Source organism: Myotis yumanensis, unplaced genomic scaffold (genome assembly GCF_028538775.1).
Source record: "Myotis yumanensis isolate MYYU_CA2020_CCGP unplaced genomic scaffold, mMyoYum1.0.hap1 SCAF_5, whole genome shotgun sequence".
NCBI lineage: Eukaryota > Metazoa > Chordata > Mammalia > Chiroptera > Vespertilionidae > Myotis > Myotis yumanensis.
Window position 1 is genome coordinate 104,545,196 of NW_027223756.1, and position 23,091 is coordinate 104,568,286.

Here is a 23,091-nt window from a genome sequence, read left to right on the forward strand (position 1 = left end):
AGCCTTTGCCCTCAGGCCTATAAATCACCCCCTCCCCCTCCTGAGCTCACTAGGTGAGAGGGTTGGCCAAATTCAGGCCTTTTTCAGGTTCAGTTAACTCAAAGGAAGGGTTCCCCCAGGTTCCACTTCTGGGCCATTGGGCGTCCTCTCCGTGCCTCTGAGTTATGGTGGGACACGGCTCTGGGCTCCGGGACACGGTGGGTTCTCGTCACACCCCCACCTCGCCTGGTGCTGTTCTCACTGTCCTCGGAATGGAACTGTCAATCACACAAGTGGTCACGTGACCTGATGATCGCTTCAGGCATATTCTGTGGTGAATTCTGTTGTAAATGTGAACGTGCCACAGAGAAGGCAAGTAAGTAATTTTATTCTGAGAATTTATTTGGAATAATAAGCTACTCCTAATCTAACGGGAAAATGCATCCAGTTGTACAGAGTAGCTGTGATTTTATTTATTCTTTGCTTAATTTCCATGATAGCTTGTAAGAAAAGTCCAGGTAAACAGATGCCTGTAATATTGGTTAAAAGGAATGTTTTTATTTCAGAACTAGAGGCTCAGTGCATGAGATTTGTGCACTGTTGGGGGGGGGGGGGGGAGTCCCTCAGCCCGGCCTGTGCCCTCCCGCTGACCAGAACCCCACAGGGCTGTCCGCCTAAGCTGGCAGTCAGACATCCCTCTCACAGTCCTGGGCTTTCACAGTTTGGGACCCCTCACTGCTTACCACCTGCCTGCAGCGGAGGTAGGAGAGGCTCTGGCCTCTGCTGCTGCACTTGCCACCTGTGAGCCCAGCTTCTAGCTGAGTGGTGCTCCCCCTGTGGGAGCACACTGACCACTGGGGAGCAGCTGCGTTAAGCATCTGCCCCTTGGTGGTCAGTGTGCCTCACAGCGACCAGTCCTTTTGGGGTTTGGTTAATTTGCATATTAGCCTTTTTATTATATAGGACTATTGGCCCAGTGCACGAAATTCATGCACAGGGGTTTGTCCCTCAGCCTGGCCTGCACCCTCTCCAATCTGGGACAACCCTCTTGCAATCTGGGACCGCTGGCTCCTAACCACTCACCTGCCTGCCTATCTGATCACCCCTAACCACTCTGCTTGCTGGCCAGATCGCCCCCAACTGCCCCCCATTCAGGCTTGATCACCCCTAATTAACCCCTCCTGTTGGCCAGATTGCCCCCAACTACCCCTCCCCCCCATGCTGGTCTGATTGCCCTCAACTGCCCCTACCACCAGCCTGCTCGCCCCCAATTGCCGCCCCCCACCAGCTTGCTTGCCCCCAACTACCCACCCCTGCTGGCCTACTCACCCCCAACTGCCACCCCACACTGGCCTGCTCACCCCCAACTGTTCTCTCCTGCCAGCCTGATCACCCCTAACTGCCTCTGCTTCGGCCCTGCCACCATGGCTTTTTCCGGAAGGATATCCAGAAGGTCTCCTGGTCTAATTAGCATATTACCCTTTTATTAGTATAGATATGTCCCATGGTCATGCAGCCCATGGGACAGCAGGTCCCTTCTCCCTGGTCTGAATGACAGGAGGGACACTCTCCATACCTCCTAGTCCCATGAACATCACTCCCACCATCTCACCATCAACAGCTCCATCAAGTCTGAGGTGTGTGGAATCAATTGACAATAAGCCATGAACGCTTCGTGGGGAATAACAGTGAGTAGTTTTGCTTCTCCTTTGGTTTTAGGTAGCGAGGACCCAGGCAGAGGGACAGGACAGGTGGGTAATTCTGAGAGGAATCCCAGAGAGGGCTGGGGGGTGGGGTGTGTGTGAAGATCTAAAGGAGGGAGAAGAGTGCTAAGCTTGCTGGGGCCCAGGCAGCCAACTGCGAGGACGTGGCCTATGCGGCGGGTAGCGGGACAGGCGTTTTAAGACGGGCTATTCTGTCTCAAAGTAAAGAATACTATGTCTTCATTCCAGTCAATAATCATGTTTCCATCCAAAACGCAATTGTCTTCGTCCTCATATGAAGGAATCACACATCATTCTCGCATCAGATCATGGCTGTTTTTTCAATTAATGCGCCTGAGGAGAAAGCATGTGCCTTCGCTTTTGCAGTAAAGGAGGGAGAGACGAGAGGTAAGTGTCCTAAGACACTCGCCGGGGTCGGGAGCTAAGCGGACTCCGTGCTGCGTGGAGGGACTGTCAGTGATGGTGCCGTGACTTGGGGGGCGGGGGGAGGGCGGGGGGAGCATTCTTGACCTATGAACCCCCCTCTGCCTGGAAAACGCTCAGTAAAACCACCACCAAGCAGACCCAGACGTTCCCCGGAAGAGCCGGGCCCCGGGCAGAGCTTTAGTCTTGACGCTGCAGGGACTCTCCGCATGGGAAACCCTTTCCAGGATGTGGAGCTTGTCTTGCACTTGCCAAGCCCCCCCCCCCCCCCCCCCCCAGCTTCAGGGGCCAGCGTGCGGCCAGCGCAGCCCATGTGGCCTGTCACCACCACTGCTGGGCTGCTGTGTGAGGGAGCTGGGGAGCTGTGTGAGGGAGCTGGGTGCTGTGTGAGGGAGGTGGGTGCTGTGAGGGAGTTGGGGTGCTGTGAGGGAGCTGGGTGCTGTGAGGGAGCTGGGTGCTGTGTGAGGGAGATGGGGAGCTGTGAGGGAGGTGGGGAGCTGTGTGAGGGAGATGGGGAGCTGTGAGGGAGCTGGGGAGCTGTGTGAGGGAGATGGGTGCTGTGAGGGAGCTGGGGAGCTGTGTGAGGGAGCTGGGGGGCTGTGTGAGGGAGCTGGGTGCTGTGAGGGAGCTGGGTGCTGTGTGAGGGAGCTGGGTGCTGTGTGAGGGAGATGGGGAGCTGTGAGGGAGCTGGGGAGCTGTGTGAGGGAGCTGGGTGCTGTGTGAGGGAGGTGGGTGCTGTGTGAGGGAGCTGGGGGGCTGTGTGAGGGAGCTGGGGGGCTGTGTGAGGGAGCTGGGGAGCTGTGTGAGGGAGCTGGGTGCTGTGTGAGGGAGCTGGGGGGCTGTGTGAGGGAGCTGGGGGGCTGTGTGAGGGAGCTGGGGGGCTGTGTGAGGGAGTTGGGGTGCTGTGTGAGGGAGTTGGGGTGCTGTGTGAGGGAGCTGGGTGCTGTGAGGGAGCTGGGTGCTGTGAGGGAGCTGGGTGCTGTGTGAGGGAGTTGGGGTGTTGTGAGGGACCGGGGGTGCCCACTCACGGAGCTCACCATGATGCCGTCGTGGACGAAGCCCCTGCGGTGCCGCGCGGGCTTCAGGTGCGGGTACTCCTCCGTGCTGGTCACCTGGATGCCCCACACCTGCTTCCAGGCGGCGTACAGCTGCCCGTGCACCGGGTAGACGCCCGAGTGGTGCGGGGCCACCGCGTAGCCCATGTCGACGGGAATGCCGTGCTCCTGAAAGAGATGGACGTCACGTGTGGGGGCCACTCAGGGCAGGGCGGCCGCGGCCTCTGCGGGGGACACACTCCGTCCTCCCCACGGGGAGAAGCAGAGGAACAGCAGCCACGTCCATCGTCAGCTCGCGGCTTATGGAGCTCAGACGGTGTGGCCGGCTGTGCCCACCTGGGCCTGTGGGTGTGGGGGGAATCGGAATGCTCACTGCAGAGAGCTGGGGGCAGAGAACGAAGACACACCTTTCCTCAGATGGATACAGAGAAAAAGTGTTACCGTGCCCAATACGGGAGACGACAGAGCACAGTGTGTGTGTGTGGTGTGAGTGTGTGTGAGTGTGTGCGAGTGTGAGTGTGTATATGTGCAGTGTGTGTGTGTATATGAGTGTGCATGAGTGTGTGCATGAGTGTGTGCATGAGTGTGTGCATGAGTGTGAGTGTGTGTGAGTGTGAGTGTGTGTATGAGTGTGAGTGTACAAGTGTGTGTGAGTATGCATGTGAGAGTGAGTGTGTGAGTGTGAGCGTGAGTGTGTGTGCGTGTGAGTGAGTGTGAGTGTGTGTGTATGAGGGTGAGTGCAAGTGTGTGTGAGTATGTGTGTGAGAGTGAGTGTGTGTGAGTATGTGAGAGTGTGAGTGCGTGTGAGTGAGTGTGTGTGAGTGTGTGTGTGTTAGTGTGAGTGTGCGAGTGTGTGTGTGAGTGTGAGTATGTGTGTGAGAGTGAGTGTGTGTGAGTGTGAGCGTGAGTGTGTATATGTGCAGTGTGTGAGTGTGTATGTTGAGTGTGCATCAGTGTGTGTGTGCCTGAGCCAGCGCAGCCCAGTGCTGACTCCACAGTCGCACCCCTGGTTCCTGGCGCCTGGCGGATCCGGCACAATGAGCGGCGGTGTGTGGATCCAAGGCTATGGTGTCCCGGTCACGTCCACACTCAGCCCCTAGGATGGGCCTCCCTCCTGCTGCCCCGTCCTTCCCGCCATGACCTCACTGCCCCGCTTCCGCCTCTCCTCACCGAGCTGCGTTTCCTGACATCTGTTAGGATCAGTGATGATCAGTGACCCCGGAGAGACTGGGATTTGAAATCAATGCTATGAAATGAGCCGAGTCTCCCGCCAGGCACCGGGGACAATTCTGTTCCTGGCAGGAGCCGAGGAATCACAGGTTTCCCAGGAGCTGAGTTTTCGGGCCGAGGAAGGTTGGGAAGTCCAGTCACAAAGCCATGGACGCTGTGGGGTGAGGGGTGGGGGCGGCCCTTCCCGTCCTGACACCTCCCTGGGGCCGCGATGCCCAGCGAATGGTCACAAAGGGGATGCCTGGCAGCGGGGAGCTCCCAGGTGCTGCCCTGGGTGAGGCAGGTGTGCTTCCCCGGGAGGGAGCCGGGGGTGAGGGGCTGCGCCCGCTGCCTGGGGGTGGCCCTGAGCATGGGCTGCTCAGAGGCCGTGATCTGCAGGAAAGGGCAAAGCAGGTATTCCAGGCTCGGGCCCTTCCAAGTGGCTCACGTGGAGGATTGTAGCAGCTGCGTCCCAGAAGGAGAAACAGCAGCGGCAGCATGTGGCCCTGACCGCCTTCCCTCACCGAGTGGCCCTCCTTTCTGTCCCTGGAGGGACTGAGCCTGCATTTGTGTCCGGGGACACTCAGTGAACAGGTGACGTCCCAGACACAAAGGGATGAGAAGCAACATCATGGAGAGAATCGAAATACCAAGCAGCCCGGATGGCGGGAAGCGCTCTGTGGGCGAGGAGGAGGCAGGGCAGCCAGGGGACTTTATTGTTCGTATTGATTTCGGGCTCAGAGTTATACGGCTCACAGGGTCGTCTTCCCCCTCTGATCACCAGAGCGAGCTGGGTATCAATCACCCCAGGTAATTAGGAGTTTATGCTTTTCCCACCTAAACGATAACCCACAATGAAAAGTAACTCCCCAGGCACCCCTTTCCTGCGACTGACCGACGGGCCTGCTGGCCAGGAGCCTTCATTCGTTACTGTCCAGAGCTGAAGGCCGGCTCTACACAGACTGTTAACCAAGAGCGAACTGGACATCAGACTCACACAAGATCCCCAAATGACAAAGTGTGAGAGGCTCTCCAATGCAAATATAGGAAGCATTTGAGACTATAGAAACAGTCTAAATGACAGCATAAACATTCAGATAAGGTTTGAGTAGTTAACACAACCTCTCTTACAAGATCGAGGAAACTATGACAAGCCGACGTGGCCCCACAAATGTTTGCCGTGAGTTTAACTTGACCTGATTCCCCCATGACCTCAAGTTCCCAGGTGATTGGAAAATGAGGTACTGTGCTAACTCACAGGCTACATAAAAATAGGGTTGCCATTTTTAAAAAACTAGAACAGCATAAATTGTAATTAGCACCCAATCCCTGAAGTAACCGACAAGGTTCCGTATAATTTTCCTTCAACCGCATCAGCTTACAGGTGCTTCGTACCCGATCCCCGGGAAGTGTTACACGTTCATGTGGAATGTGGTCCTCAAGATGACCTGTGGGGTGTCCTGGATGTCACTGTCGATGTGGAAACTGAGGCTCAGAGCAGGGGCATGAGTGGCCATGCTCACAGATGTCAGAGCTAGAATTCTACTCCAAGTCTCTGCTAGACTCACAGACTCAGCTTCTGTGACAACTCACTACCACTGTGTCCAAGTCAATGACCAAATCATGACCAAGTTCATGACCAAATTCATGACCACGTCTGTGACCAAATCCATGACCAAGTCCGTAATCCAAGGGAATTGATTTCAGTATGTATTTCTGATGAAAAATAGAGCATACTCCTGCCCTCTCCGATTGTACTTGGAGAGGTTATAAAGCAGAATTCTACATTTCCCACACTGCTCTGCTCTTTCATTTTTGGTGCAAACAAGGGCTGGCCAGTGAGAGGATGGGGGCCGATTTCAGAGGCAGGAGAAGGGCTTCTGATCACGTTTCCGTTTTGTCTTCCGGACGAAGCCACAGTTGTCATGGGAGCACCCGAAGCTCTTTCCTAATTGATGGCAGTTTTCTCAGAAGACCATCCCTGGGCTGTGAGGAGGGGCAGGTGTGTGGGGAGGGGCAGGTGTGTGAGGAGGGGCAGGTGTGTGGGGAGGGGGCAGGTGTGTGAGGAGGGGCAGGTGTTTGAGGAGGGCAAGTATGTGGGGATGGGCAGGTGTGTGGGGAGGGGCAGGTGTGTGAGGAGGGGCAGGTGTGTGAGAAGGGGGCAGGTGTGTGAGGAGGGGCAGGTGTGTGAGGAGGGGCAGGTGTGTGGGGAGGGGCAGGTGTGTGGGGAGGGGCAGGTGTGTGGGGAGGAGGCAGGTGTGTGGGGAGGGGTAAGTGTGTGGGGAGGGGGCAGGTGTGTGGGGAGGGGCAGGTGTGTGAGGAGGGGCAGGTGTGTGAGGAGGGGTAAGTGTGTGGGGAGGAGGCAGATGTGTGAAGACGGGGCAGGTGTGTGAGCTCTGTGCAGTGTTGAGGCCCTTGGGGTCAGCTTCACCACTTCAAAGTGAAGACGCTGAGAGCGGGTCAGGCCACATTCAGATTGAGGGGTGCCGGCTGGACGAGGAGAGACTTGGGTGCCAGTGGGTTGCGGCTTCACGGGGACCAGGATGAACCAGGCAGTGCCCAGACTGCAGGCGTACCCCAGGAAGGCTCTGGCGAGGGGCCCGTGCAGAGCTGATGAGGAGGGAAGCAGGACTGAGGAGGGGGGCGGCACAAGGGACACGTCCACACCTGCCCCCTCGTCGCCTCAGCTGCATGGAAAGGTCGACGTCAGCAGCAAGGGGAACGGCACCAGGTAGTAAGTGTTCAGAGCTTCTCACAACGTCTGACCCGGGAGAGGTGATGACATTCAAGATTCTTAAGTGGCTGAAGAGTCGGGTGGAAAGAGGAATAGCACAGCCCACCCCACGGCGACCTCGTTTCCATAGTTACTATCGGCACAAACAAGCAAGAAGAAGGTACTCAGAACAACTTCCCTTCATACACATCACACCGTTTTCACAACAGATTCATGTGGAGTTTTGTTTCAGGCAAACACAACACCTGCTTGATCTTATCTCCATCCTCAGTGCCTGAGCATTTACACACAACATGCATCGAATGGTTTGTTTTTTAAAAATCTTAAACCTGATGGCCTAAGTTCATGGAATAAAGCCCTGATGTGGGTACAAGATGAGGTGTGTGCATGTGCGCGCGCCTGTTGCTCCTAAAGTAGAGAGATGGAAGAGGGAGTCTTGTCCTTCGTGATGCTGGCTGAAATGCTCTTCATTCTCTACTTTAGAGAAATCCCAAATGTTTGGGATGTTCCCATGATTACACAGACGATGGTTCAGAATCACTAATTTAAACACATCCCTTTGCAGACATAGATTTACATGAACTATGACCCTCTCTGAGCGATGGAACCTCTTCCCAATATTATTTTTGCGCCAAGATGAGATTCCCCTTCGGAGTCAGTTTCCCCCTTTAATGTCAGCTCAATGCATTTACGGAAAAGTGCCTTAAGCGTTTGGGGTGGGTAGGAGCCATCCTTCTGGTTGGCTGTCCCTTCCCGTCTCCAATATTCAGCTACATTCAGGGTATTATTACATCTGACCTCCAGGACGGCCTAGGCCTCTCTAAGACTTAAATTAATTCATGTCTGTGGTTGTCTTCAATTTTATGGAACCTTGACTACCATGTCAAATAGGTTACATTTCATCAAACCTACTAAAGGTACTTTTATGTTAATAAATGGTACCTACATCTTTAAAAACCCAAATAAATGATGGTCACTTAACTAACTTCCTATAAAGATGACTCAATTACTATACTTCTCTGTAGACATGTTGACATGTTTCAAGGAAAAATCAGACCAAAATAGTACATTTCCATTTTATCACCATCATGTGAAAGTGGCATCATATTTGGATATCAAACTGTAGGTACTGCTCTCATCTCAAAATGACGTCATGCCCAGCACCACCCCGCCTCCCACATCATTAACCAGCTCTCCCCCCCTCCACTGGCTCCTGCCTGGAAACAATTTCTCACGCCTCATAGTGCTCAGGTTACCGTGGGAACGGCTGTGGGGACTGAGGTGTCCACTGGAAAGAGGTACCAGTGGAGTGATGGAAATGTCCACCCAGGATAGACGAGCGTAAGACAAACAGTCAGGCTGAAAGACTTTTCCAAATTGAAAAATGCAAAAGTGAAAAAAAAAGGAAAATAAAAAGAAGAACATGGTAACTAATGTGTTTGATGGATTATCTAATTTGAACGTGTACGCTCAGTACAGCAGGAGTTAGATAACGATAAAATCTCTTAATAATCTTGGCTCTTGACTGTGTCACAGTCATTTAAGCATTGAAAGCAAGTTTGGTCATTGAAATAATAACATTAAAACAAGTCAGTGAAAGCTCATTATGCTGTTATTGACTATTTTAAGAATCTGCTCACAAAACTGCTATGTAATAATTGATTGATGAATAGGCATAAAATCTCACTATCAGCACTCCTTAAAGAGTGTTGGGTCATCACGTTCAGGTATTCTATATAAATATGCCTTTTATGAGTCTACAAATTTTAGAGAACAGGGCAATTTGAGAAAAAAAAATGCAAACGCTATGTGCCCATCACGCGGGGCTCCAACCGGGTGCCAGAAAAACAAAACTGAAAACAGAAACAGTAGATTACAAAGAAGAGCTTGTTTTTCTTGAGTTAGTCTGGAGCTAGGCGGTTGGTTCAGGAGTCTGCGTGCCAGGCGTGGCATTTCTGAGCCCCTCAGCCTTTCCTCCATAGTCGTGCGATGAATCCCTTAGTTCCAGCCAGTCAGGCTGTAAACAAGGCAAGAGACAGAAACCAAGGCCTAGGGCAGAGAGCAGAGTAAGTGTGCCGAACCCCCTTTCCTGGAAGTCCCATCCCATGAGTTACGCTTTCATCTCATTGGCCAGAACTATGTTAAATGCCCTGCCCTAAAACAAAAGCCGAGAAGTCAGTCCTTTAGCTAGACACTGTGGCTCCTCAAGCAAACTCTGGATTCATCCAAAAGCAAGGATACGAAAATGGGTGCAGTAGTTCCCCCTTATTCTTGGGGACAGGATCTAAGACCCTCAGCAGATGCCTGAGACTGTGGGTAGCACCAAACCCTTTATCGCCTATTAGTGATCACATTCTGTGTTGAATTAGGCATAGGTGGAGGACTGCAAGGCAAACGCAAATGTCTTGTATCTGTCCTCAACTTGCATGTCAAATATGGGAAAAGTTACCTGGTGGCTACGTCTTCCTCCTCCTCCTCCTATTTCAAAAGGAATGATCATATACTTCTTGAAGAAATATGTTGAAAATGATGGCAGCCATGAAGATGATGACTGTAAAGATGATGATGATGATGATGATGGTGATGATGATGCTGATGTTGGTGGTGATGATGGTGATGATGTTGATGGTGATGATAATGATGGTGATGATGGTGATGATTGTGATGGTGATGATGATGATGATTGTGATGGTGATGATTATAATGATGGTGGTGATGGTGATGATGGTGATGATTACAATGATGGTGGTGACAGTGATGATTGTGATGATTGTGATGATGTTGATGATGATGGTGATGATGATGATGGTGATGATTATAATGATGGTGGTGATGGTGATGATTGTGATGCTGATGATGGTGATGATGATGATGGTGATGATGATGGTGATGATTATAATGATGGTGATGATGATGGTGATGATAGTGATGATGATGATGATGGTGATGATGATGATGGTGGTGATGATGGTGATGATAGTGATGATGGTGATGATTATAATGATGGTGGTGATGTTGATGACTGTGATGGTGATGATAGTGATGATGATGATGATGGTGATGATGATGATGGTGGTGATGATGGTGATGATTATAATGATGGTGGTGATGTTGATGACTGTGATGATGATGATGGTGGTGATGATGGTGATGATTATAATGATGGTGGTGATGATGGTGATGATAGTGATGATGATGATAGTGATGATGATGATGATGGTGGTGATGATGGTGATGATGGTGATGATGATGATGATGGTGATGATTATAATGATGGTGGTGATGTTGATGACTGTGATGGTGATGGTGGTGATGATGTTGATGATGGTGGTGATGATAATTATGGTGATGATTATAATGATGATGGTGATAATGACAAAAGCTTTTTGAAACACTATGTACCGGCAGTTTGCTAAAAGTCACACATACACAGACCCATCACATCCAACCCTCACAAAACTCTGCGTGGTAGGAACTCCTATCATCCCCATTTTACATATTTAAAAATCAAGCACAGGAATTGTAAGTCATTTGCTAAGGTCATCCACCTAGTAATTGGCAAGAATGAAATCTGAACCAAGAGTGGTCTGACGCCAAACACACGAGCTTACCTACCACTGACAATTAGCTAGTGGCCCTCACGGGGTAAGTGCATGTCACACGAGACTTTTACGTGGAAAAATCACTAAGGTTTTGTTTTATTCAGAGGAACATGACTTTTTCTTTTGCATTTTGAGTGCAGTTCATTGTTCTGTACAATATAAACAAAACTTAATGCTTAGAGGAAATATTTATTTGTGCTTAACAATTCCATTAGACATGCACAACTGCTTTAAGCCGTCATTAGCTTGTCTCCGGGGGAAATCTCTGCTACAACTGCCCCCGGCATCAGCCTTGAGAAGAACTGGAGCTGCTCTGGTGACTCCTAGGAGACGACAGAAACACATGAACACTGAGAAGTGGGAAGGACGTCTTTCCAGGCTTTGCCCGGATCCAGAGGAATGGCCACAGGTGCCCAGAACGGAGCTGTGGCCCCGATAGGCTCACAGCCATGTGTTTTGAGGGATATAAATAGTTCACTTCCTCCCATTACTACTGCCCAATATGAAAATGCATTTTGTAGGTGGTATTTATTCATTTGAGGTTGGACATGTTCAGAAATAAAATAGCTGATGGACAGAACAAAGCTGCTGCAGCTAAAATAGAAATTTGGGGGGTGGGGGTGTGATGCTGTCTCCACTAGGAAAATAAAATAGAAAATATGTATTGTAGATATTTTCTGTCTAAGGGGAATTTTTTCATCTAACTGGCAATACAAGACCAGCAAGTCAAGGACTTTCCATGACACAACCGATGGTGAGAAAAGGGATTTTTTCTCTAAATCCAGTGCTAAGCAATATGAATGTTAATAGCTAATGAGATACTAATTCTAATTTGCAGGCAAAAAGGGGTCCCGGATTGGAGAAGGTACAGGCTGGGCTGAGGGACACCACCCCCCCCCCCCCCCACAGTGCACAAATTTTGTGCACCAGGTCTCTAGTAATCTAATAAGAAAGAAAGCATTCCTGGCTCTCGGGGGACCCATGGGCTGCATCCTGGGAACAGTGAAAGGGGAGGTTCAGAGTGTCCCCACATCCTGCTCAGATGATCCGGGCTCCAGAACCATGTCATGCCAGTGCCTGTATGAATGGACTTCATTTCACTTGTAACCTTTTGACGATGCAACAGATAATCAGATATTTCTGTACAAAATCTGTTTCTAGGTTCCCATGTAGTTCTCGGCCACACTGACCTAACCGATGCAATTGTTCTGAATGGACTTTAAACGGCCATCAACGTTTAATTACAGAGCAATTACACCGGGGCCTCCCCAGTGCTCTGCTTGGCTTCAAAAAGAAATGGCCCACACTGTTGGGAAGGGCCATTGTGAAAGGTAACTCACCTGCCCAGGAGCGAGGCCGCGGGAGGCAGGGGGTGGGAAGGGACTGGCGGAGAAGAAACAGTGCATCTCCAAGGCCACAGGCTGCAAATTCAGCACGCTTCCAGACAAGTTTGTTTTTAGAAAAGGGAGTATTTCCTTAATTGCACAACGTTCGGGCTCACTACCAAAGACTCCACACCCCCAAGAGGAGTTAGTCTAAACATTCTTACAAATTCACATTTCGAAAAATATTGGGCTTTTAAAAATTGATTTCAGAGAGGAAGGGACAGGGAGAGAGAGAGAGAGAAACATCAGTGATGAGAGAGAATCATGGACCGGCTGCCTCCTGCACACCCGACACTGGGGATCCAGGCCGAACCCAGGCATGTGCTCTGACCGGGACTCGAACTGTCACCTCCTGGTTCATAGGTGGACGCTCAACTACTGAGGCAAGCTGGCCGGGCAAATATTGGGCTTTTTAAAGCGAGACATACCGCGTATTCCTCTGGGCTAGGATGGTCACCATTGGTCAATTAGCACCTGCTGAATGCTTGGGGGTGGGCCCTGCTCTGAGCACAGTAATCACATCCTCAGAACGACCCTCGCGGTAGTCACTATCATTCTCATTTTACACTCAAGGACACTGAGGCACAGCCACACTAGTTGAGTCGTGTTTGTTTAAGATCAAGCATCTGAGGATGGGAGTGAGGACCCAAACCCTGGCATCATGGTGCCACATCGATGATGAGAACCGCTGGGTGCACTTCCTCCACCACAGTGAGGACCCCACGGCGGTGTGACCCAGGTCGGGGACTCGGCAACAGGGACCGTGGGGTCCGCTCACGTCCTCGCAGGCGGAGCTTTATAACCCAGGGCTCCCATGGCCTGAGGTCTGCGCCTCCTGAGACGCCTTCAGCACCCCCGCGGTGCGTGAGCGGCTTGTGTTCACTGAGCACCGCCGACGGGGTGTCCCAGGGGCCCGTCCCGGCGGGCTCTCCCCTCTCCCCCTTCCCGGCCACGTGAAAACCCAAGGACGTGCATCTGGGCCTCCTTCTGGGGAAAGGTTTCTTTCCTCAGGTTGTTCGAGGGACGCGTGCTTTAGTTGATTCTAGAGCAGCAGTGGCCGAACCTTCGGGGTAAAGGTGTGGATGTTAACGACTTCAGATTTTGGGGCCAGATGGTCTCTTTGGGGACCCAGCTCTGCTGTTGCAGGAGCAGCTGCCGACCACAAAGGCAGGAACCACAGAGGCGGGTGCCACAGAGGCAGGAACCACAGAGGTGGGTGCCACAGAGGCAGGAACCACAGAGGCGGGTGCCACAGAGGCAGGAACCACAGAGGCGGGTGCCACAGAGGCAGGAACCACAGAGGCGGGTGCCACAGAGGCAGGTACCACAAAGGTGGGTGCCACAGAGGCAGGTACCACAGAGGCGGGTGCCACAGAGGCAGGAACCACAGAGGCGAGTGCCACAGTGGCAGGTACCACAGAGGCGGGTGCCACAGAGGAGGGTCCCACAGAGGCGGGTGCCACAGAGGCAGGTCCCACGGAGGCGGGTCCCACAGAGGTGGGTGCCACAGAGGCGGGTACCACAGAGGAGGGTACCACAGAGGCAGGTAGCACAGAGGCAGGTGCCACAGTGGCAGGTACCACAGAGGCGGGTGCCACAGAGGAGGGTCCCACAGAGGCGGGTGCCACAGAGGCAGGTCCCACCGAGGCGGGTCCCACAGAGGTGGGTGCCACAGAGGCGGGTACCACAGAGGCGGGTGCCACAGTGGCAGGTACCACAGAGGCGGGTGCCACAGAGGAGGGTCCCACAGAGGTGGGTGCCACAGAGGCGGGTACCACAGAGGAGGGTCCCACAGAGGCAGGTACCACAGAGGCAGGTTCCACAGAGGAGGGTTCCACAGAGGAGGGTACCACAGAGGCGGGTGTGGCCAGGTCCACAGCACTTGTTCTGGACACTGACAGTCGGATTGGACATGACTCTGTCACAAAGCCTGGCTGGGCCTGTGACTGCTTTTCAATCAATTAAAAAAGAAAACAAAGAACAGAACTATCTCACTGAGCACAACACAGAGTGCCCGGCGGGCCATCTTTGGCCCCGGGGTCCCAGACTGCCACCGCCCGAGCAAGCAGCCCTTGCAGTCCCAGCTGCAGGCACATCTCAGCAGTGGCGTACAAGGAGCCACTTTAAAATGTGCGGAGCTGCCGTGCCCGAGGGACTGCCATGCACGGCTTACGCCTCAAACCCTTGGTGTTAAACCTGGGGGACATAACCTCTGCACGGGGCCCGAAGCAGCCTGTGTCCCAGAGAACTTCACAAAGACAATCAGAAGGTAGACATGATGACTACATGACGGATGACTGTGGACCCCGACAAAGAAGACGCCCAAGAAAGAAGGGGCCCTGGTGGCTAACGGGCTCAAATACAGCAGCAGAGCCTCGCAGCCATTTTTACACACTGACCCTTGTGCAACCTGCCCTTCAGGGAGCAGCCGCCCGGGACCACCGGCCTGCACTGCCCGCCTGCCTGCCTGGCCCTGCATCTGAGCCAGCCCTTAGGAAGTTCTTCCTGGCGTCCATTTCAACCAATAGGACTGAGGCTCTCCCCATCCAATCAGAGCTGAGCAGCTCTGACCAACCAGTGTGGCTCTACCCTGACCCATCAGGACAGTGCCTCTTGGACCAATCACACTTTGAGCACTTGGAGTCCTCATTTGCATGAGAAGGAATCAATCAGGGGCCAGGGGTGGGGGTTCTGTCCAGGAAGTCACTTCCCCTCTGGTTCTGGGAGCCCCTTTCCCTTTCCACCCAGCGCTGACCAGCAGCCCCGGCTGAGCCGAACCAGACGCTGTCGCAGAGAGCAGAGCAGCCGTGCCCGAGGGTCTGGCCCAAGGCCACCCCAGGGTCACTGTCCTCACAGCCGAGCGGTATCGCCATTGAGCTGTTTTCCCCGAAGAAAGTCTCCTTCTCCACCGCACCCCAAAGTGGGGATTCCTGTCGGCACTGAATTGACACCAATGACCACTGCTTGACATGACGACCGGAATGACCACCTAAGGGGGGCCTTATACGGAGCCCCACGTGTCAGCTTCTCTGCTGATGTAACTGAGCCCCTTCCCTTTCTCAACCACCCCTCACCTTCGTCGCCATGGGAACCCTGTTTAGGCCTCTGCCCGAATCAGAGCTTACCCAAGAGCTATTCCCTTTGGACCTCAAATAAACGATCGCTGCCTCTCACTTTGGCCCTTTCTTTTCAGGGACACATATCGTCTCACAAGGTGTTGCAAACACCCACGCGCGTGCTGTCTGCCGATGGCCGAGCCGGAGCTGCAGGTGTATTGTGGGAAGGCCGCCAGGTGGAAGGGGAGCTGCTAAGCTCTGGGCGCCATGGTCGGAGCCACCTCTCCAGTGACTCCTCCCACCAGCCATCGACCTGCAACAATGCTTCTAAAGATTTTCTAAAATGGACTTTTAGAGAGAGAGGGAGAGAGAGAAGCATCGATGTGAGAGGGAAGCATCGATGTGATTGGCTGCCTCCTGCACGCCCCCCACTGGGGATCAAGCCTGCAACACGGGCATGTGCCCTGACTGGGAATCGAACCAGGGACCTTTAGGTGCACGGGATGAAGCTCTACCCACTGAGCAACACCAGCCAGGGCTAAAGCATTGCTTTTAGAGGCTAATTATAGTGCACAGCCAGGAATGCAATGGAGAAAGTGCCATTGTTCTTCACAGATGCCGGACGAACCCTTCCATGAAACAGGAGAGGGGAGCTTTCTGACAATGGCCTGCTTTCCCAAGTATATTTGCTATCACATGACGGCCCAACACACACACACACACCACACACCACACACACACACCCCACATACAACACACACAGGCCTGAAACAAAAGAACGCAAAGCAACGTGTACCCGTAACACATGAGACGCATTCTGATGTTTCCTGCTCTGTTTCTGTTGGATTCAACCCAGTACATTGATGCTGTGGTCCTCGGAGAGACAGCCACCCCGGCCCAGCAGCCGCGGCAGCAGGTGCACTCACCAGGGCGAACTCCTTGTTGAGGGCCATCTGCTCCACCAGCGAGGACTCGTTGTGGAAGAGGTGGGGCTGCATGTGGCTCCACATGTGGGGGAACCACCAGAACTCGTCCACTGACCTGAGCAGCAGGTCGTCGCCCGCATCCTCCTCCTCGGTCCCTGGAAAACACCCGGTGAAAGAGGCATCGGTGAAATTTCCCCTCGGCTCAAAGGTCATGGTTGTCAGAGTTTTGCTGTTCTTCTCACTACAGACACATAAATCCAAGTGCATGCTGTTCTAATAAAAAAAAATAAAATTCATGGTCTACATTACATCAGAAGTCAAGGTTTGGGTTGGCGTGAGGTAGGGTAGGTTTGGTGGCCCCTGGGACAGTCCATGGTCCACAGTTCTCCTGTCTGTCACTGTCCTAAGTCTCTATCGTCCACAGTTCTGTTTGTCACTGTCCTGGGACTGTCTATCGCCCACAGTTCCCCTGTCTGTCACCCTTCATTGGACTGTCCATCGCCCACAGTTCCCCTGTCTGTCACCCTTCATTGGACTGTCCATCGCCCACAATTCTCCTGTCTGACACCTTTCATGGGACTTCCCATCACCCATAGTTCTCCTGTCTGTCACCCTTCCTTGGACTGTCCATCACCCACAGTTCCCCTGTCTGTCACCCTTCCTGGGACTGTCCATCACCCACAGTTCTCCTGTCTGTCACTGTCCAGGGACTGTCCATCACTCACAGTTCTCCTGTCTGTCACTGTCCAGGGACTGTCCATCACCCACAGTTCTCCTGTCTGTCACCCTTCCTGGGACTGTCCATCACCCACAGTTCTCCTGTCTGTCACTGTCCAGGGACTGTCCATCACCCACAGTTCTCCTGTCTGTCACTGTCCTGGGATGTTCATCACCCACAGTTTTTCTGTCTGTTGACCTATGCAGACACTTTGCCATATAAAATCCCATAAGCTTTATGTAGAGATTGTGTTAGTTTATAAACTCTGCCCAGGAGGCTGAGAGGCATGGGCGGAGCCTCTGTTTCACCTGGTGGAGCAACTTCCCATCAGCCCTCTCTCACTTCATTCGCGTCCACAATTCAGAGGCCCATGAGGGGAGCTCCTGCCACAGAGACAGCTCAAGGCCTCGTGGTTCTGCGGGACTTGCCGTGCGGAGCGGAATCTCAGACGTTATCAAGTCCAACTGACTGAAGCCACTGGATTTTCCTTCGCTGCCAGCAGGCCACTGTGCACATCATTGGTGCCCAGGGACACGGGCGACCACACAGCTCCTACTTAACATGTGTGTCAGACCTGAGGTGTCTGGTCCCAGAGAGCCTGTCCCTTCTCACAGGGCCTGGATTCAAGCCTACGTCGTTATCAGTGAGAAATAGGTCACTTTGTCCTCAGGAAAAAGTCAGTTCCGGTTACTTTGTTGGTTTCCCAGAAAATAAAAGGTGCTTCAAGTCAGAAGTAAACTGTTGACACATTCACTTCTCTTTACCACTTTTGGAGGATCTGTGTTATAATAGATCGTTCTTACAATTCTTCAAGTCTGACAAAATAAGAGTCGTTTTAGACCAATCTGGGGAGTGGGTTAATTCCCAGAAGGCACCGCTGCAATGTTAAAAGAAGATGTAACTTCCCAGGGTCTGCGCTGTTGCTTTGGTACAAATGCCCACCTCGTATCTGCTCATTGCGCATGAATACTGTAATTCCCGGATATTAACAAGATGTTTCTAACTTTCTTTTTACATTGACCCTGGCAAGTTTTCATACAGTTGGGTATAGAAAACACTAACTTTACTATTATACTAAATGGCCCTAGCCGATTTGGCTCAGTGGATAGATCATCGGCCTGCGGACTGAAGGGTCCCGGGTTCGATTCCGGTCAAGGGCATGTACCTCCATAGCAGGCTCCTCCCTGGCCCTGGCCCTGGGCCTGGTTGGGGTGCATGCAGGAGGCAACCAATCGATGTGTTTCTTCACAGTGATATTTCTCTCTGTCTCTCCCTCTCTCTTCCACTCTCTCTAAAAATCAATGGAAAAATATCCTCAGGTGAGGATTAAAAAACAAATTAAAAAATATTATACTACATAAAAACAACAACAACAGTTTTGTGATAAGATTAATGAACAGCATAGAGACATGAATGATTCACTGTTCCCTTTGGATAGTGTTTGACTGACATACAAAAATACTTTAAAAAGTCCTGCTGATACACCCTCTCCTGGCACTCCCTAGCTGCCACACTCAGTGCCGGGTGGGCACGCTGTCACTCTCCCCTTCTGCACTGGAGGTGCAGACACGGAGGCACAGAGAGGGTAGGTGACCTGCCCAGTTCACACAGCCCGTGAGCGGCAGAGCCTGGATGGGAGCAAAAGCTCTCTGCTCCCCATACCTGGCCCTGGAGCCAATACTTTACACAGAAAAGCAAACACAGAGGAGAAGGAATGCAACTCTTGTTTTTACTTTCACGTTTGAAAGTTAATAGCTTTATATAAGGGATTTTTTTTTTGTCAAATGAACTCTAATGGAAAAGACCCTTATTAACCCAATTTGCACATATTCATGAAGTCATTAACCGAGTCCTCGCCGATGGATTAAGGAGGAAGAGAAGCAATAATCACCCCAGAAGCGGTGTCATTCGGAAACCCTGCAGCCCCCCACCCCCCTTCCCACTGCGGCGTCTCCCCTTCTCCATCCAGCGCCCCCGGGCCCTTCCCATCCAGCCTTAAACATTCCCACACCCAACATTTTCCTCTGAACCCCCTGCTTTTTACTTCCCCCTGCAGGAAGGGTGGTGTTTCCTTCCTGCTCCTGCAGGGCTCCCTGAGTGGCTGGCGTCTGGGGGGCCTGGCGACGTGCCCTGTCCCGGGAGATAGTTTTCAGCACTTGAAGGACAGGGAACGAGCAGGAAAGGACGCGGGGGACAGATGATGAGACAAGCAGCCTGGGAGACGTGGGTGCTCTCCTCCTTGCCCTGGGGCTGGGCGGAGGCGATGAAATGTCTGCCAGCAACAGGGCCGGTCACTCAGCACCTCAGCACCCGGGGCATCGGGGAGTCCCATTGGCCGGGGGAGGACGGAGACAGCCCTGTGACAAGGCCCCCTCCCCCTGGGCACTCAGCACGGCCTGGCCACAGCTCCACGCGGGAAAGGGGCGGGAGGGGGTGCCCTCCGCTGGGACAGCGCCCACACCTCACGCCGCTCCGGTGAGTGGATATGAAGTCCGTGTGGTTTAAGGGCCCCCGGAAACACGTTGCGGTGCACTGTGTCATGCTGATGGGGAGGAACTTAATCTTCTAGGACGCACACACACGTGTATCTGTCGCTTTCCCACAGCTTCGCGGAGCAGGGCCTCTTCCGTGTTGTCGTTAACACCAGCACGCAGAGGTGACGCGGTCTGCTCACGGGATAGAACTGAACTGTCTTCTCTGTCTCTTCCTCGAGGAACTGACCTTGTGTGTGACGTGCACCGTGTGCCGTGGGCTCCCGGGAGGGGACACGTCCTGGCTACAAAGGAGAAACGAGGAGCGAGAGCCTCGATGGGCGTTAACGCCTGGGCCATCGGGGCTCAACGGGCCTGAACAGGAAAAGTGAGTGAAAGCAGCGGCTCCGATCCAGACATTTCAGCCCAAAGAGCGGCCTCGCCTGCACGCTCCGGCCGCTGAAGACAGAAGAGTGAGGCTGTGCGCCCTGAAATCCTCCCCGTTTCCCGCCCGGGAGTGGAGGCGGCCTGCAGACCCGAGTGCTTTCCGCCTGCGCAGCCAGCGCTCCCTGGGCGGACGCGGCTCCTGGGGGCTCTGGAGAAGGTTTGGGAAACCAGGTCTGTTTCCCAGCGGGGAGCTGGGGTCCTTTGCCTGCGCGGACATTCGACACCCCGACTCTCTCTTTGCTAAATGCCCCTGAACATGAGCCATCGCCGGGTTCATCAGCTGGTCTAAGTACCCACTTCCTCCATCCCTGGGCACAGATGGCGTGTTCCAGAACAGGAGGGCACGAGCGTTAAAGAAAAGCCAGTGAGGCGTTGCCACCTCCGTACCCCGATAAATCATGGGGGCTCTTCGTGGGCACAGGTAAGGCTGTTTTGGGGAGGGGAGCTGCGGTTGTGAGACTTAAAGACGCCCTTGCCTGGGATATTTTAATGCGGCAGCGACCCCACGGAGGCACATGCTGCGGGGAGTCTAGGAAGATGGGGTCCCCCCTACCCTCGGGGTACGGAGAGCTGCAGACAGCAGGAGTTCCCCTGAGACAGGCTGGGACACACCACCAGGCTGCTTCTGTCCCTACGATGAGATAGTCGCTTTCCTACACCCCGCTTTCTCTATGCCAGTGGTCAGCAAACTGCGGCTCGGCAAACCGCAACTCACGAGCCACATGCGGCTCTTTGGCCCCTTGAATGCGGCTCTTTCACAAAATATGGACTTCTGTGCATGGGCCACGAAGTTTCAATTGCACTGTATGTGCGCACCCGCACGTGGTATTTTGTGGAAGAGCCACACTCAAGGGGCCAAAGAGCCGCATGTGGCTTGCGAGCCGCGGTTTGCCGACCACGGCTCTATGCGATGCTACACCTGTCAACGCTGATGTTCAGACCATAAGCGTCTGTTTCTGGAGGTGAAGCGGGCAGAGGGGAGACACATCCGTCACCTCCTGAGGACCTGGGGGGTGGCTGAGACGTGAGCGCCCGGGACCGCTGTGGCTGGATGAAGACGGAGAGAAGCCGGCCTGGCGTCAGGGTCGGGAGGCACGTGGGGCCGAATGAGCGATGGCATCGCCACGGACATGTTTCCAGAGTCACTAAGCAGAGACAAGTCCTGTATTTGTTGCTAAGAAACAGGAGGATGACTTTTGCTTGAGCTGCAATTGAGTGTTTTATTGACCAGTGCTCCCCTCAGGCCCCCCCCCCCCCCCCATCATTTTAAAGGCATAACCATCGAGTTTAAAGCTTTAGCTCTTCTTACTTTACAAACTAAAGGAAGGGGAGGGAATTAGAAAGGATGCCCGTTCCAATCGACCAAATAGCATTGAGGCTACACAATCACTCACTATCGAGCGTTTCCCAAAGGGAAATGATATTTACAAACTGTGACCTCGACTACCTGACAGTTTAAGAACAACGTCCTCTCTGATTACCCTTCCCACGCACCCACCCCCCCACCGTCCCTGTCACTGTGCCTTCCGCCTCCACTGCCCCGCACACCAGACGAAATCACCCCCCAGCGGAGAGGGCTCCTCCACTGGTTCGAGGAAGCCCCTTCTCTCTCTCTGGCCCTGGACGCTAGACAGCACAGCGAAGCAGCACAGTGATCCTGGGCTCGGCTGCCCAGCTCTCGCACCCCCGTCTCCCCTGGAATCGGTCTGGATCGTCTGTCCGTCCTTCCATCCATCTGCCTGCTTCTGACCCTGACCATTGCTCTCCCCAGTGTGAGCTGCTGCCGGCAGCCACGCCCCCTCTTACCTGTGTGGTAAAACTTCCCTGAAAATCCAAGGTTGAAGGTAAAATTGGCAACCTGAGTGCGCAGTAAGGTTTGAGTCTCTAGTAAGGCCTGAAATAAACAAGAAATTAACACAGTTTTAGAAAAATCAGTAGGAAGCTCCGGGATGCCTCTTTTTCAAAGGCGTGGCACGAGGGCAACAAAACACGAAATTTGGTGTTTTTGAAGGGAACGGTCATGTGGGGTCCCCGTTTCAGGCACGGGAACCCCACTGGCTGTCGCTGTGCTGACGGAAGGTTCCCAAACTCAGAAGCAGTGCAGGCAATTCTTGAACACACAGTGCTGACGTCTGCATTCCCTTCAGGGTGAGATTTCTCCAACTCTAGATTATTACTAGGAGCCCAGTGCACGAAATTCATGCATGGAGTGGGGGGTCCCTCAGCCCCACCTGCACCCTCTCCTATCTGGGAGCCCTCAGGGATGTCCTACTGACGGCTTAGGCCAGCTTCCCATGGTTCTCTGCTCTCTGTGGACCTGCCTGCTTGACGCCACCGCAGGCCCTGCTGTCTGCTCTCTGTGGGGGACCTGCAAGGGACTGCTTGCCCCTCACTGCCATGACCAGGGGCAAGCAGGGCCCTGCTGTCGGCTTGCTCGCTGCAGGGCTGCTCAGTGCCTGTGCTCATAGGCCCGGAGTGACCAGGGGTTGTTCCGAGACCCCAGCCACTCCAGGCCTACGCACAGACCTACAGGCTCAGAGCAGCCTGGGTCCCGAGGACGCCCGTACCCGGGAACCAGGCCGCTTAGCGCTGGTGCCCCCACAAGCAGCCACCCCGCCCCTGGCCACCTGGTGCTTGTGTATGCAAATTAACCCACCATCTTTGTCAGGTTAATTTGCATACTCACTCCTGATCGGCTGGTGGGCGTCATGAAGTGACAGTCAATTTGCATCTTTCTCTTTTATTAGTGTAGGTATGTATTTTCTTGGGGAACTTTTTACAGAATTACTTGGTAGAGACAAGTCCTGTATTAGTTGCTAAGGAATGGGAAGAGAACTTTCGTTGCAATTGAGCGTTTTAGCTCAGTGTGCTACCTCCCTCGTCATTTTTAAGGCATAATTAGTGAGTTTAAAGCTTTAGATTTTACTTTACAAACTAAAGAGCAACATCAATGACTCCGGATGTTGACGGCAAATCTTGAGGGAGGACCAGAAGGGGACCCCCAGGAAACAGGTGGCCGATTTCAGAAACAAAAATCTGTAAACATGGCAAAAACTTCTCTACTTTCTCGGTGTGTCGTTAATCCATGTTAACTTCTTGAGGCGACAAGATAATAACTCACGTATGCGAGTCTTACAGTCTGACCGAGTGCTGTCAGTGGCTGCCACCCTCCCAGGGCCGTGGGGCTCAGAACCGCCCCCACCCCCCTGTAAGCTGTGAATGTGCGTGTGGATCCAGATGCTGTTGCTGCGCTGTTATGGGTCTTTAACGAGGACCGCTTTGGTTCCGAAGGCAATGAGACACACATTTCAAACCTGGGATACAGACAGATCCCCAGTAGCTGCTCTTGGGGTGCAGGGGCG

The 23,091-nt window shown here is 53.2% G+C and overlaps 1 protein-coding gene across 4 annotated transcripts in view; it reads right to left on the reverse strand.

Moving 5' to 3' along the window:
- Positions 1 to 23,091, reverse strand: part of NDST4 (N-deacetylase and N-sulfotransferase 4) — a 169,811-nt gene that overhangs the window by 64,560 nt on the left and 82,160 nt on the right. For 3 of the 4 annotated variants that reach the window (XM_070416888.1, XM_070416886.1, XM_070416887.1), the window contains exons 4-6: positions 21,536 to 21,623; positions 16,094 to 16,248; positions 3,164 to 3,349 (exon numbers count right to left, since the gene is read on the reverse strand). In XM_070416888.1, coding sequence (XP_070272989.1) covers positions 3,164 to 3,349; positions 16,094 to 16,248; positions 21,536 to 21,623 — 429 coding nt within the window. The remainder of the gene's footprint in view (positions 1 to 3,163; positions 3,350 to 16,093; positions 16,249 to 21,535; positions 21,624 to 23,091) is intronic. The other variant, XM_070416889.1, reaches the window with a different exon arrangement.